The following is a 17,306-nucleotide window of genomic DNA, read 5'->3' on the forward strand; positions in this document are numbered from 1 at the left end:
TAAATATTCCAAGTATTTTTAAAATATTTAAATGAAGTAAAAAATGAAATCTATTAGTTATGATTCCCTAAGACAACAATAGCACAAGAGAGAAGATAGAGACGAAACTCGACAAAATCAAACTTCTTCAAATATATATACATATAGTTAGGTTTAATTTGGTCATTTGATGAGTTAGTTCAGATTTTAGCTTAGTCCACCAATTTATATCCTATCACAATTTGTAAGATTGAATAATTCATCATATGTGAAATAACATATCAGGATGAATTATTAGTCTATACTTTAATTTTTTAACAAAACATCGAATAACTAATTTTGTTAGACTATTAGTCTAATTCCCAGCACATACTCACCCAAACAAACATGATCAAAGGGTTTATATGCTCATTTTTTTAATTTTTAGAGGATAAATCACACCTAACATAAAGTACATAGGATTAAAGTGTAGTGCTTTCCAAACAAATGAAGAAAATATAAGAGCATTTTAATATTTTTTTTATTAAATCATTAATAATTCTGACCGTACATTTTAATTTAAAAATCACAAAAAAAATATATGATCATTTTTAAATATTAAAAAAAGTAAACCGTATACAATCAAAATCACAAAAATAAAATAAAATTTGTATTAATTTTTTTTTTTAAAACTCAACTAAAATAGCTAGTTATCAAAGGAGGGAAGGGACAGGTATCTACGTGGAAAATACAAAACAAAAGCGCACGCACTTCCATGTGAGCAAACCAACAACAATAACCCTTGTCCATACCTCTGCTTTTCTCTCTTGTAATGTTTCTTGGACCTATTTCCATACTCACTACTACCATTGAACGTTAGGGTTTTGAAAAATCAAAACAAACAAACAAACAAACAACCAATCAACAACAAGAAAAGGAAGCTTCTCACTGTGAATCTCATTCCCTGTTCTTTTCTTTCTTCTTGGTAACTCTCTCTCTCTCTCTCTCTCTCTCTCATCTTTTATTATCTTCCTTATTGGCCAACCAGTTGTGTATTGATTTTTTATATTTTTCCCCTTAGTTTTCTCTGGAAACAAGCAAGGGTATATGATTGTAGTGTGCTCGTTTTGAATCTTAAATTAAGAAATAAAAAGTGATTTTGCAGAACCCAAATGGCATGCCAGGCCGTTCATTCATGGACATTTAGTGGGTTAGTGGGTGCTTTTCTTGATCTTGCTATTGCTTATCTCTTACTCTGTGCATCCACTCTTGCATTTTTCGCCTCCAAATTTCTGGGTTTTTTGGGTCTTTTCTTACCATGTCCTTGTAATGGCCTATTTGGTACCTCCAATAGCAATTACTGCTTGAAGAGGCTGTTAATTGATTGCCCAATTGAGACAGTCTCTTCTGTTCAACTGTCTGTGAACACAAAGTTTCCCTTTGATACAATTTGTGGAAAAAACCGAGATTGCCAAATGAATTTGAAGTTAATTAGAGATCAAAACAATTGTGTTGATGGGTTTGTTGAAATGGAAGGCGAAGCGTCTTGTAGCTCAATATCGGGTGCTAGGAAGTTGCAAAATGTGGTTGAGAGGGACTTGATTTTGAGGAATGAATCGGTTAGGGTGTTTGATGTAGTGAATTCATCAGTTCATGTCAAGAAGGGAAGGTTTAATCTCAAGGGTAAGGGGATTGTAAATCAGAGGCCAAGGAATGGTCTTAGGCGACATCTGAAAGGTCTTGCTGATTATGCAAAAGTTTCGCCTGTGTCGTTTGATCCTTCATATGCAGATGATTGGTCACGTTCTAGCATCAATCGTAAAGGGAATAATGAGATTGAATGCAGTTCACTGCCTGTCAATTCTGGAGCTGATGCTAATCACTGTAATTGTGAGTGTTGATTTTGATCTCGGTTTGTATTCTATCCATTTTCTTTATTTCATCCAAAACTTTGTACCTTAACTGAAAAGAAAAAGAAAAAAAAAAGAAGAGAGGCATTAGTGTTTCATTTTGTGGACTCATGTATCTGTGTATGCATTTTCACATTTTTAAAATCAACGGAAGTTGTGCTGTAATCTTACAGCTGAATAAAGAGATTGAAGAAGCTTAGTGTTGTATGTGCACTAACTTACAAAAATTGTTCCCTGTATATGCCATGTATGTAAAGTCACAATTTCCACTGTCAATGCATATATCCTGCACCTGAGTGAAGAGCGAAATTATGTAGATTTTTTAAAAAATCTTGGCCATTCTTGGCAGAGGAATGAGAAGGGATTTTAAACCATAAAGGGATGTGAAATTCCCTGGTTTTGAAATTCTTTGGTTGGTTTTAAAAAAAGGATTTGTAAATTTTCCTGGGGTTTTCAAGGACAGACTTGGAGGTCCCATATACACATATTAAAAGCTTTTAAAGGAGTTATATTTTAAAATCCTTAAAGCAAAGAACAGAAAAACTAGAAAAGTACAGAGCCCTTCAGATGATCAAAATTATTCATCTATGTGAGTGTGTGTGTGTAAGATGGCTTGTAAGGGAATTATTTTAATTTTTTATATTGGTTAAACTCACCCCTTAGGAGCCATTCAGGTGATCAAAATGCATTTAAAAAAATGAAAAAGAAAGAGACAAAAGAAAAAAGAAATGAAGAGGTTGTTCTGGTTTTAAACAAATGGACTGCCATACCACCAATACATATATGGCAAGTACAATTTTTATGTCTCTTTTTCAATTAGCACTTTAATCTGTAAGCTTGAATTTTTAAACCTCAAGAATTATTCCTTGTGCCCTCAGGGCATGAGCTTTGCACCCATTTCTAAACAATGTCTTGGCATGTGTTGCCATGACTTCTTGCTTGGTGTATCGGATTTTACATGGAATCTTACACAACATAAATGGAAGCATTCATAGATCCATGCTTAGGTTATTACTAATACGATGCATGACAATGCTATTGTGTGTGGTATGTGATTTAGATGATGAGGACGCTCCAGTTGTTAAGAATTTTGGGGGTAGAGCTTCACATGGCTTTCAGTTGGATGAAACTCTTCATGAAAAGAAACTCACTGAGAGAAGTGAATCATTCTATGAAGAGGCAAAGAGTAATGTGCAGAAGGAACTGGGTTATGAGGGTAATGAGAAAAATGCAATCAGAATCTTGGAACAGGCACTTGAAGAAGAGCATGCTGCTCATGCTGCTCTTTACCTTGAGCTTGAGAAGGAGAGAAGTGCTGCTGCTACAGCTGCAGTTGAGGTCATGGCTATGATACTGCGTCTACAAGACGAGAAGGCATCCATAGAAATGGAGGCTTGGCAATACCAGAGGATAATAGAAGAAAAATCTGCTTATGATGCTGAAGAAATGAACATCCTTAAAGAAACTCTTGTGAGGAGACAGAAAGAGAAGCATTTCTTGGAAAGGGAAGTTGAAGCTTATAGGTGGATGATTCATATTGGAAATTAATAGTTACAAGATGACATTCAGTATATGGTGAACACACAGAGAGAACAGGCTGATGCTCCAACGGCTTAGTGAATCCATTGACAAGAAGGAAATTGTACAGGATAAAAGTTCAGTTAATGAGGTATTGTCTATTGATAAGCAAAACTGTACACCCTTGCTCTTGGAGAGGAATTATGAATTTCCGGATGGGATGAAGAAGCTAATTTTCAAGCAAGGAGATGTAGAGAAATCTATAGTTTCTGATCTGCAGAAAAATTTGATGTCAGCAATTGACAATGAAAGATTGAAAATTGACATGGAAGTTGAGTGAATCGGAGAGAGGTTAAGCAAAGTTCAGTTAATGAGGACAGAAGCTCAACTTCTCTGTGGACTATCGGGAAAGGGAAAATTTTCAACTGCAACTTGTAGAAGATATAGCATAACAACTTCGAGAGATTTGACAGCTAACGGACCCTAGAAAGGCCTTGTGTGAAGCTTCTTTGCCCCTGCCATCCTCTAATGTTTGATGTTAGATTTCTCTTTCATTATTATCTTCATCGATAGCAAACACAGTAAGGCTGTGTTTAGATTATGCATTTGGGTAAGGATTTGGAAAGAGAAAGAAAAAGGTGAGGAAATGGAGAAACAATTTATGTTATATTTCATGCAAATTTCCTTCACCTTTTCCTTTCCAAAGACCTATCCAAATCCATTGTCCAAACACAACCTAAGTGCACAAAGTTACAATGCTTACTCTTTTGAAGACCAAAACTTCACCCTCCTCCCTGCTCCCACCACCATACCAATATTCCCTACAAACTTATTCCCACTCCTTTCTAACACCTTTCCAAATATGCCATAAGAAATAGATACTTCTAGAGAGTTCCAATCCCCTAAATCACACCCATACTTCAGAGCTACTACCATTCTTCATCATATATCGCTCTCACCCACAAAACTTTTCCTCCGCTTCCCCAATAAAGCTTGATTAGGCATTTCTAACTTCTTGATACCAAGTCCCTATCCTATGATAGGAGTACAAATTGAGTCCTAGTCTACCAAATGGTTACTTGAATTCCTCCTCCATTCTACCCTACAAAAAATTGCTCCATTGCTTTTCTAATCTCTCACCCTATTTGGTTCATTGGAAAGAGATGGAATGAAACGGATCCCCTATGGAATGATCATTTTCTTACAATGGTGATTGACGATTTCAGTTGCAATGCATATTTCATTATGTTTTTTAGTCAACCAAATATGTGAATGGATATTTTGATGGAATGATTATTCTGTTCGACTTCATTCTAGTGAACCAAACACTATCTTAGCAACAGTGATAGTAATAGCATATGAGGACATAAAATGTGTAGGAAAACTCGATAAAGTAATGTTGATTGGATTACTTAGTAATACTCTACAACCAAGTATAACGGCTAGCGAGTCAATGCTAGATACCTCCTCTTTGCGCATGAAGGCTCTCTTTATATCTTCACCAACTAGTTCTTCCCTTCAATTTTTGTTCCTAAAGGTTCTTTTGGCACTCTTTATGTTCCCTGATTAACTGTTGTTGGCTACCAGAATTTTTGTTATTAGCATAATTTTAAAAAGCTTCCATGACTGTTATTGCCATCTGTTACGGCTGCTATGGTGGTGTGACAAAATTCACATCCGTAATGGCCGCCACTGCTGCGTGAAGGTCGTAATGGCCATTACGGTGCCGTTACAATTTCTTACAATCATTACGCTTCTATTTTTATTTTATTTTTTTTATAGATTTTGTATAGAGGGCCATTTTTCTCATTTCTCTTTTTTGTAGTTGTTAAAATCGCACAAAAAGAATATAGAACTTATGTGAAAATCTTAGATCTACAAGTTTTGAATGTCCAATCTTCAAGTTCTACAAGACTTGAGTTGATATTGAAGTTAAATGAGCTTACTTCTCTCTCTCTCTCTCTCTCTCTCTCTCTCTCCATACTTCATTACCTTTTTGTTGAAAAGCTTTCATTAATCTTATTTGATTCTTTGAATATTAACTTATATCTATATTTGCTCTTTGACCAAATTTATTCATTTGACCTTTGCCGCCATTACGATCATATGCTTCTATTTTTTTTTTTTTAAATAGATTTTGTATATAAGGCCATTTTTGTCTAGTTGTTAAAATTGCGCAAAAAGGATATAGAACTTATGCAAAAATCTTGCTACATGTTTTGAATGTCCAATATTCAAGTTTTACAAGACTTGAGTTGCTATCAAAGTTAAATGAGCTTACTTCTCTTTTAAGTTGCTATCAAAGTTAAATGCGCTTACTTCTCTCTCTCTCTCTCTCTCTCCAAACTTTCATTAATTTCTCATTTGATTCTTTGAATATTAATATATTATATCTATATTTGCTCTTGGGTCAAATTTATTGAACAAAATTTGTATATCATGTTAAGTATTTTTACATTAGTATGTTGATATTTTGTATTATGTATGAACTTATGTTTATGAGATTTTCATTTTTAATATTAAACATGTTTCGTTTTTTTCTTCTTAACAAGTGGGAAGTTATCTACAAGTATAATTAATAAAGTAAAGAAAATTAAATACATCCAACAATTGGAAAAATCCCTATAGTGACTTAAACCTAACATAAAAATTAGTACACATATTGGATCATATTTAGAAACTAAACAAAACACACGGAAAATTATTATAAACCTCACTAAATGTGATTTTGAAATAAAAACATGTTTGTTAGTATGTTTTCCTGAAGTTGTGCGAAGAATCAAAAAATTTATGGCTCCGGTCGACCGCCACAACTATTATGCTACGGCCGTTACTTTCCGCAGCCGCATCAACGCTATCGTTACGTTATGGTAGCTGCCACCTTTACTTAAAACCTTGGTTATTAGGTAATGTCAAAGAAAAGGTGCTGTCAAAGTGTACCTTTAGGAGTTCACAAGCTGATCCAAAAAAAAAAGTGTACCTTTAGGAGTTCACAAACACTCATAAAGTATGGATTTTGTTGTTTCATAGATACATATAGGCTCTTTTTGGTTCCCCGGAACATTGAGGTAAAACGAAAAAGAAAGGGAAAGGAAATGAAGAGGGAAAAAGTAAAAACATAAAGAATCCATTTATTAGAAATGTGATTTTGATTTGATTGCGGGTTTCCTATGTCCTCATTTGGTGGTTAGTCATGTTTCCCCATTTTCCTTACTGTTTTATAATGATAACTGGGTTACTTTAAAACAAGAAAATGCCCTCAAAATATTGTCCTGCACAATTTTCCAATGCAGCCAAACAAAGAAAAAGTAAAATTCCATTTGATTTCTTTTTCCTCATAATTTGCAAGTCTCAAAAAGTATTTGAATGCTTGAATATTTTCTATCTGCTTGGAAATTATTATTTTAGATTAAAAAGTTGGGCTTAATTACCTTGTATTTGTTACTCCTTTAGGGTTAGTCATCTGGGTGGGCTCAACGTATTGGTTGTCTTCAGACATTCGTGTCATCCATAGATCTGCTGCATTCATTTTAGCAGGAATGTGGAATCCTCCCTAACAAAAGACATCATCATCGAAGTCCTCTGAAGTATGCAGTTCACTGGATCGTATTCTTGGGATCCTAGAATTGCTGCAACAAGTGGATAAGAGGTATGCAGTTTCTAGTTTTCTCTCATTAGTGTTGTAAATCCCTTCTACACAGTACCAACGCAGGGATACCACTTGACAAATAGGTCTTCTGGATGGCACCGGTTCAATTTTTTGTATGAAGTTCGTAAAAAGGCAGTGTGTTATGACCAGAGAGTATTTATTATTTATTCATTATAATTTCTTAAATTTCATTACACACACATCGAATAAAATCATATCAATATTATCAAAAATGTTATACAACAGCAGTTTATGTTTGAATCATTTGGTACTTTCCCCGTCAGTTCTAGGTCTGTCTGTAATCACATATGTGGCATGATATTTAGAAACATGAAAGTAAAATATTGCTTTGATTTTTGCATTTGGGTGCTGGTTGTATGTTCTCGAGTATGTAAAAACATTATGCAGTTTTGGTGTAGCAATGCAAATAAAATCCAACATTTGATGGTTGATATACATGGTTAGAATTAGAATCACTCCAGGAAAAGTTGTCAATACTTTAAAGAAAGAAAGACTCTAATATTAGCGATTGCTCTTTTTCTTTCCCTCTCAACACCAAATTTATTTGCAGTTATGCTTGATAATTTTGGATAAACCGATGCATTTGTCAGCGGAGTTAGGTAAACATAGTGGTGTAAGAATGGCTTGGCCTGGCCCGTCCTAGGCCCGCTTGGCTCTCGCAAAAAATTGGACCCGGCCAGGGTGGCCTAATTCCAAAAAATATAGGCCCAGACCCATGGGTAATCGGGTTTTGGGCCTCAGGACTAACTTTTTTTTAAAAAATATTTCACCAAAGTTGCTTGCAAGTGATGTTGGGCATCGGAGTGGGTCTAGACCAGGCTCATCGGGTTGGGCCTCAGGTAGGCTTCAGGCTGGCGGGCCATTTTTATACTCCTAGGGAAACCTAGGTGAATAGTTGTAAGTCCTTTTGTCTAAGTCCTGTATTATTGAATTTTCTTAGTAGATTTTTGTTGGGTGTTGAGACTCTGATTTTTACCCTTTTGGATTTCGCGCATAAAATCTTGGTGTTTTTATGTGATTCCTTATATGTGTTTAATCGTTTAAAGGCTAAAAATTGAGTAATTAATAAGAATTTTTATTAATTGGCTTATTCACCCTCTCTAGGTAAGTTAATATTTCAAAAAACATATTGAGAATAGATGTCTGGCTTTTTAGATAAGTCCAACATTTATACTAGGCTCAAAAATAAAAATATTTTTGTTAAGACTTGATAAAAAATGAGGGTCCAATCCAATTTATCCAAGTTTAAACTTTGAACTTAAGGGCCCAAAAACCCAATTGTAAATGTTTGAAAGTAATAGACTGCTGTTTTACAGATGTATGAATTATTTATAGAATATTGTTGATTATATTAATTATAATTGTTTTCTGAAAAGTTTTATTTTCAAACTTGAATTGATCAAATCTTACTTTCCGACTATGTCACAGGAAAGATTGAATAGATTAATTATGTTAATGATAGATTATCTAGATTATACAAATTTAATTAGTAATTTCCTTACTAAAATAGTATGAACTAGTTTGGTGAGAAAAGTTATAACATGTTTGTTACGGAACTGTAGCAGTTCTCAAATTTGAAAAAAGGACTTTTCTTAATATTAATTAAAACCTCCATTTGGAGAATCTTAGCATCCAAACTAACCCAGATTGATCGATGAACCTTTATATCTAGGTGCTTGTAGGGTGTTTTTGGATGGATGTGAATTTTTGAATTGCATATATTTGACATTAAGGTTTCGTTTGGGAACTTAGCTTTAAGGCTGATTATATATATATATAAAGGGTCTAAAAACCAAAAGTTAGACCTTACATGGAACTTAGCTTTTAAGTATTAAGCTAGCTATTGTTAAAACCTCTAATAAGATTCAGTACACAAGAAATGTGTTACAATATAGAATTCACAATTTATCCACAATGACATGGCAATGGTTGAGTTTGTGATAAATCAAAAGTTGACATGTAACATGCCATATCATTGTGGATAAATTGGGAGTATTATTCGAAAAGAAAAATGTGTCTTAGTCTCAGAACATGCACCATTATTATTAAAGTTTTCTTCTTAATAGCCTCTTGCTATCCATTGGAGTCTGCAACACTTCCTCCACCATGGTCACCATCGTCAACAGCTTCTTCAGTAGTGGGCAGCTGCTGCTCAACAAGGCCAGGGAGTGGGACTTCGGAGAAGAGAAGAGAGTCCTCTGCCACCCCAACCTTCCTCAAAATTCGTTCCCCATTGTTCGTGAAGATGGCATATTGTGGGTTGGTCAGTTGATCCTTGTATTTCCCCTCCTCACCTTCCTCAAAAAAGCTTTCCTCACACCAGGAGGATTTGTTTCCTTCATCATTCAAGCTCTTCTTGAAACTAGTTTCCAAGCTTTTCGGCTTGGTAATAGCCTGCCAGAAGTCCTCCTTATCATTAGTAGCCAGCCTTTCTTTGTCCATCTTAATTTCTGGCATTATCTGTTCATAGAAAAGATACACAAATATCAGAATTAATAGTATGATGAAAAGAAAGGACAAGGGGCAAAGGCCTATCCACAACCACCCTGTCTTCTGGAGTCGAATTTACTGGCCGCTCTTCAGTATCATTGAAGGTGGTGGGGCGTTTTTCATCAACCTCCTCCTCCACCGTCTGCTGCTGTTTGGCCACCTTCTTCATTGCTTCCTTTGTTTGCTTGGTCATATGAGGTGGTGGGAGAGGAGTCTTCTCCCTTGATTGTCTGGCTGAAGTCTTTATGGAACAGAGCTTCCCCATAGTCTCAATTGGATCCTCCTTGGTAATCATTGGAATGGGTATGCCGCCTTCATCTTTTTCTGGTGCTGTTGCTACTTCTTGTATGGTTGCTTGTACAGGACCTTCGTCAGGCTCAATCTGAGTACCATTGCCACTACTATTACATGAGGAGCTTGGAATGGAGGGTATGTAAGATTGCACGTCCTCTGGCTGGATTCGTCGAGAACGGGTTAGTCGTCGGTGTTTGGATAGGTCCTCGTTCTCCAAGTGAATGTCTACCCCAGATGATGATCCATTGTTAGCGAGCTCAGTTGGGCCTGCAAAAAAATAATACAAATCATGTTTGTAGTTGATGATGCAAATGGGACTTATAGGAATTATCTATACTACCTATACTACTACATGAGGAGCCTGAAATGGAGGGTATGTAAGATTGCACATCCTCTGGCTGGATTTGTCGAGAACGGGTTAGTCGTCTGCGTATGGGTAGGCCTTCGTTCTCCAAGTGAATGTCTGTCCCAGATGATGATCCATTATTACCGAGCTCTTTTTGACCTGCAAAAAAAGAATACAAATCATGTTTGTAGTTGCTGATGCAAACAGGACTTTAGGATTTATCTATGAGCAATGCTATATCTACTTAAAATTTATTAACAATCTTACTAAAAACATTCATGTCCAAATATCTTTGAATTTTTAAATGTCATTGTTTTTTCGACAACCAATCGCATTTGGCCTCTTGTATTTTTAGTAAGAGTGTTAGTATATATAGAATTATTCATTATCTATACTTTAGGCATTCTCCTTATGTCACGTGTCCTTTTATATTTGAAAAAAATAAATAAAATAATATGCATAAGACTTGAAACCTTGACCTTGAGTGTAAAGAAGAAAGCTCATAACACTTAAAGTGATATACGTATTATTACACTATTTAATTTAATTTAATTAATTAATTTATTTATTTTTATCATTTATTCAAATTACACATGTATCGTGTGTCAACTGCTAGTGTATAATGTGTGTAGGGGTGTAAAAATGGCCTGCTCACCTGAAGCTTGCCGTGGCTCGACTAGGCTCGAGCCTAGCCTGAACCCCTGGGCTTGGGCTATGTATTTTTTTGGCTCAGTTCACTCTGGGCCCACTCTGAAGCCCACCTGAGGCTTAGCCTGCTCGACCCAACTGAGGTCCAACCTTATTTTAAAGCTATTTTGGTGAAAAAAATGAAAAAAAAAAACTATCGGGCCAGGCCCAGGGGCAAATTTTCCTAGGGCTTGGGCCTAGGTTGAGATTTTGCGGGAGTGGCCTAACCTAGCTTGCTACGCCTGAAAGTCACGCCGGGCCAAAATTACACCCCCTATATGTATGGAAATAGCTTCTTTTCTCTACTCCAGTTGGGCTTGTGAAACCTATCAAAGTAGTTATTTATTTTGTAGGTCTATGTGTGTGCGTATATATATATATATATAGGGTTAGGTTAGAATACACATATAAAAGTTATGATTTTTTCATTTTATTATCACAAATGTCATCAATAAATCTTTTTCAGTTATAGCTAAAAAAGAATAATGAGTCATACCAAAACACCACATGAGAAATAATAATTTTTTTTTGAAAAATGCTATGGTGTACTCTTCTATAGGTGTGCATACCATATGCATCCTATCACTAAATGTGTAACTTTATCACAAAATTTCGTAACATCAACTCTAAATTGCATAATCTCGCCAGAAATTGATGTCACACAAAATATTGTAACTAAGCCACAAATTTTTGCGACATCAATAACAAAATTTTGAACATTTTGTTAAGTCAATTTGTGGTGAGATTACACATTTTGTGATTGATATTAGAAATTTTGTAGTAAAATTATATATTTTGTGGTAGGGTGCATTATAGGAGAATAATAAATTATATACGAATGTTTTGATTTAATATAAGATAGCTTAGAAATATTTTGATTTGAGGTTCAAAAGGTGAAAATTTTGCTATGCAATGGCAATGGATTCAACAAACACTCGTGCAGAACAACCAGTTGGACTAGATAAAACTAGGAAGTCCTGATTTTGTCAACTGGAAAGAAATTCTTATAGGAAAATCATTGAACATAAAGGGCCCTTGGAAGTAGAAATTCTTATGGGAATTGGACTCACCCGAAATTCCAGCTGTGGATGATGATGATGATGATCCATCTCTCATCGGTTCTTCAACTAGGGTGCTGCTGCTGCTGCTATAGTTCTCTGACAACATTGAGTACACGCGACCCATGGTGGGTCGTAGTTCTGGATCAAATTGTGTGCACATCACCCCAATCTGTACACACAATTGTACTTGATCAAGGACAGCCGATGGTATCAATTTCCGGTCCATAAACTGTGACACCTTTCCTTCCTTGTAGAGCTCATTTGCCTTCGTCAACAACGAATAATCATGTCACAATTCAGCAACAAGCTTAATCAGAGACACCTCCCTTGTATGATAATGGCTAATTGCAAATCAAAGTTCAAATTAAAAATGTGGATAAGGTGTGCTTACACTATCCCGTAGACCTTGAGCATTGGAAGACTGGGCATGGGAAAGCCAATACTTCTGACCGCTTGTCAGCTCCAAAACCACTACCCCAAAGCTGTATATGTCCGCCTTCGGAGAGATGTGTCCATAATTCTGGTACTCGGGAGCCGCATACCCACTGATTCCATGTACAAGCATATATATATACAACAAATCAAGTTTTAAAATGTTTGGTTTGGTCAAAAAAAAAAAAAAAAAAAAAAAGAACAGAAAAAGGTTTTTGAAAACTCAACAAAACACTGATCGGATGGATTTAATTTTTTTTTTCTTTGAAAAAAGAGTAGGATTTAGTGACAACATAAATAGAATTTAAATTATATCCTAAATCAAATAACTAATAGGAAAAATAAGAAAAATTATATGCTTAACACATACACGGTACCGGCAGCTTCACTAATATTAACATGCGTTTGATCTTGAGGGAAGAGCCTGGCCGTGCCAAAATCAGCAATTTTGGGGACCCAATTTTCATCTATTATGATGTTGGCGGGTTTGATGTCACAGTGGATAATTACACTGTGTGATCGTTCATGAATGTAAAGCAAGCCCCGGGCAACACCTATGATTGTGGCATATGTTCGCTTCCAGTCAAGCGCGTTTGCTCTACCAGTCTTTGAATCTAGACCATCAAAAATAGTACAAAAGTTTGAGATTAGTTACTGCGTTGAAAATGGTGACTTAATAAAAAAATTGTAGTAAGATACAATTAATTTAGGACAAATTACACAAATAGTCCATATAGTTTGGAACTCGTGAAAAGTCGGGGACCAAAGTAACACAAGTCTCAAACTATAGGGACTACTAGTGTAATTCACCCATTAATTTATAATAATTTTGTGTTCACTGCAAATTAGGAAAGGACAGATGTGTGAATCTATGAGTATATCCTTCCCAGAAAGTGTATTGACTTTATGTGTAATTTTTATTCTTAGATCAAATGAATGATTGTTATTGTTCCTCATGTTTTGATCCCACGTCTACTTACCCTTATCATTTTAAATTACAACAAATATTTATTTATTTGTTATTTTAATAACTTCAGATTATTTAAAATTGCAAGTCTATGTGAGAGTCTTTTATCGCAATCTTCGCAAGATAATAATGGTGGTCTAACATATTAATCAATCATATAGGTTATTTAATAAAAAAAAAAAAAAAATACAGATGAAAAACTTCTCAAAAAGTTATATGAAAGTTAATGTAGGAATTTGAATAATTTCTCAATTACAGAAGAAAAATTTCATAAAATTGAATTTAAAGTAAAACTTGCCTAGTCTTATAGTTGGGAAAATAACATTGAGAATTTGTGTGACAGTAAGGCATGTGTAATTTTAAAATAATAAATTTAGAATGAATCTTTTTGATTTTCGAAGACCTTACATGTTATAACTCAACTTGCAATTAAAAATACAGTAGGTGATATTAGTACTTACTAAAAAGAAGGGAATCAAGGCTGCCATTACTTGCAAACTCAAATACAAGCAGCATCTCTTCACGGTGTGAACAAAAACCCAGAAACTTGACAATATTTCGGTGGTGTGCAGACCCCAGCAGCAGTTTCATCTCGTTCAGGACAAGTTCCGTTCCCTTGTCTGAGATCAGCAAAGGTCTCTTCACTGCGATCTCTCTCCCATCATTCAACTTTCCCTACAAAACATTTTCAGTCAAGGATGGATCCAAGATTCAAATTTTAGAGGAGGATTAAAACATATAAAACTTCTCATAATTTGAAATTATTTTACTCATTTTTTTACAACAAAACAATATGTTTTCTTTGTGTTGAAGCTTGTACATCCTTCCACTTTGTTGATGTACGTTGTTCATTCTTCGTTTATCAATAAAGTTTATTTTTCCTGATCAAAAAATATTTTCTTTTTTTGGTCTACTTCAGTACACTAAGATTGTGTTTGGATCATAAGACGATTAACCTTGTACACTTGAGCAAAGCCACCTTTGCCAAGCTTGTTTTTGGCATGGAAACCTTCTGTCGCAGAAGAAAGGGTTTTGAAACTGAATTGCTTGGGTCCTTGTTCTGCCAGGATCTCCTCTGCATCTTCAATTACAACGCAGCCACGAGTTGAGCACAAGAAGATGAAAATAACATATTTGGCGACTCAGATATAAATCCGATAAAATAAAATAACAAAAATCATTTACCTTTCTTGGATTTTGTGGGTTTGAAGAATGTTTTAAACAAGTTGCTTGATTGAGGCATGGTTTAAGAGAGGAATGAATATAGGTTCAATGGCAAAGTTCACACGGAGAGAGAGATAGAGAGAGAACACGATTTAGATAGAGTAGAAGAAGAATGGAGGGAGTGTGTCTGCTTTTTTAACCTCATACAGTCCTGATAATTAGACCCAGTCTTGTAAGAATTGTACCATATACAAAATGGATACCGTATCATCGTATTTGGTTTTATTTTAATAGCTAGGTAATACTATTTTATATGATGTGAGATTGTCAGTTCAAAGCTTAAAGCGCTTTGCTTTGTATTGTTCCCTTTCCTTTCTATATCATACAATTTCATATAGTATACATTATACAATTAATTAATCTTGATCTTATCCTTATAATATATTTATATTTTATATAAAAAGACATCATGTTAGCTATACACACTTAAAAGGTATACATATACAAATTATGACCACTCCGCCATCTCTCCTAGATAATTTATGACCACTCGGCCATCTCTCCTACATAATTTTTTCATGATTATGACCCCAAAACCGAGTGAATAGCGCGTTATTCATATTCGATTATTGGATAAGTACGACCAATTAATTCCAACTATAAAGAAAATTTTTATCAAAGAAAGATATTTTCTTCAGGGATAAAAGTAATAATTTTTCTTGTGAAAAATTGAACTATTAAAAAAGTCTATTCATATTTATGAAGATTTTGTTTGTCTTAATTATATTTTTTAATCATAATTAAAAAATAAATCATAACCAAATACTACTGTTTGCACAATAAAATATTTGCTCTACACCATATTTTTACTAACAACTACATAAAGTATAATAAAATTTTTTTTGAATGATAACAAAAATAATATTATAAAATAAGTTATAACTAAGACTTTATAATAACTCATAATGAAAGGTTACGAAAATCATAAAAACATAAGAAGAATGTGTATAATATATGAAAAACATCATAGAATGCAACACATGATATATATATATATATATATATATTAAAATGAGACGAACCATAGATTATACATTATTATCACCACAACACAACACTGGTCTAGAGCGATGCATGTGTGAGAGGGTGACTGGTCTCATTAATGTTAACATTAATATTAATTGTTTTTTGTGTGTGGATGATAGGCAGCACATCATACGAAAGATCCTCATCATATTGGTTGGACTGTTCCATGAAGTTGATGAACACCAGAAGAATGAATGATCCACTTATGGTTGATCAGAGCTTGTTGATTTTGTGATTGGCCATGTAATGCTACCCACCTCAAAGATACTACAGTGAGCTCGAAGAATACTAAAATATTACCCTAACTCACGTCAATGTCTCTAAATATATGATTAAGTTATTCAAATTTTGGAACTTTTCCTTATTAAATTATGTTTTTACAATTACTAATTGGTACAATGGTCTCTAATTAGATTATATGAACTAAAATTAGAAACTTATAAAAATTAAATAGATAAGATTAATAGTTTAGGAATGAAATACAAACAATTAGGAGGTGCATAGCCTCTAGTTTAGGGCACTGTTTGAGCCGGTGAGACTCACTATTGGTTTTGTTTTGATGATATAAATTATTTATTTTGTTGAGAACTTCATGTATGTCATTCACACAAAAATTAAGTCAATCTAATAATTGTAACATATTCAATTTATCACATTTGTCACCAAAAAAAAAAAAAATGAATGGACTATTTTTAAAAACACAATTATCGTTCGTTTTTGTGGTGACAACTACGATAAATTGTATAGGCTACAAGTATTGGATTGACCTAATTTTTGTGTAGATAATATATATGAAGTTCTAGACATAATGAACAGTTCAAATTATCAAAACGGAACACACTGTAGACTCCACAAGCTTAAACAAAGCTCTCATTATAGACTAGAGGCAATCTATTTCCAAAAATTATGATAATCATATATATATAGTATTAAAAGTAATTTTGAGCGCTTTCTCCCTCTCCCTACTTGACATTGCATATCTTGTTAGACTTTGATCCTTACCATTCAATATATGTAATGGAAGATCTTCATTACATATTTAATGGTTATGAAATAAAAATACAAAATTATAATTATTTTAAATTAAAAAAATTATTACACTCACCATTAAATAATATAACAAAACATCTCCATTGGTTAAACTTTTAAAATGGCACGTTAGTGTATTAAAGTTGGCCAATTCTTTTTTTTTTTTTTTTTTTGAAACAACCAAAAATAATCCAGCAGTAATACATTGACAATCATCAATAAAAAAAAGGGTAAATTACATTTACCTCACCTGAGGTTTCTGACAAATACAGGGACCTCCCCTGTGGTTTGAATAATTACAGTAACCTCCCCTACTTTACCTGACAATATCAAGATTCCCCCCTGCTGTCAAAAATCACTAAACGGTATTACTTTTTCCTTTGGAAATTACCTTATTGCCCTTTTCTTGAAAATATTAAAAAATGTTTTTGGATTGGAGGATAGGTTTGGAGTGTTTGGAACAGTATTTTTGGATTTATTTTTCTAAAATATTAAAAAAACATTTTAAAAAAAATTATTTTTTATTTTAAATATATAATTTTTATTTAAATATTTTATTTCATTTTGTAAATATTTTAATATTTTAATTTTAATATTTTAAACTCAAAACACAATTTTACACTCAAGTCGTAACCAAACACATAACTCAAAACTCAATTCAAAAATTATTTTCAAACCTCATAACCAAACACAT

The 17,306-nt window shown here is 33.9% G+C and overlaps 1 protein-coding gene across 6 annotated transcripts; it reads left to right on the forward strand.

The window, feature by feature from the left end:
- The first annotated feature begins 760 nt into the window (after positions 1–760).
- On the forward strand, positions 761–15,965 carry LOC114307623 (uncharacterized). Of its 6 annotated transcripts, none has more exons than XR_014335282.1 (4): positions 761–1,848; positions 2,929–3,916; positions 6,840–7,035; positions 15,703–15,965. XR_014335282.1 is itself a non-coding variant. In XM_082877873.1 (2 exons), the coding sequence occupies exons 1-2, from the start codon at positions 1,131–1,133 to the stop codon at positions 3,414–3,416; spliced, it is 1,206 nt and encodes a 401-aa protein (XP_082733999.1). In that variant the 5' UTR covers positions 761–1,130; the 3' UTR covers positions 3,417–4,697. The 6 variants fall into 6 exon arrangements, 1 of the variants encoding a protein (XP_082733999.1); XR_014335281.1 differs by lacking the exon at positions 15,703–15,965 and adding an exon at positions 13,906–14,226 and having other exon boundaries at positions 952–1,848; XR_014335280.1 differs by lacking the exon at positions 15,703–15,965 and adding an exon at positions 9,123–10,390 and having other exon boundaries at positions 952–1,848.
- Positions 15,966–17,306: the final 1,341 nt, after the last annotated feature.

The sequence above is a fragment of the Camellia sinensis genome, chromosome 7, assembly GCF_055761805.1.
Source record: "Camellia sinensis isolate YWXY chromosome 7, ASM5576180v1, whole genome shotgun sequence".
Lineage (NCBI taxonomy): Eukaryota > Viridiplantae > Streptophyta > Magnoliopsida > Ericales > Theaceae > Camellia > Camellia sinensis.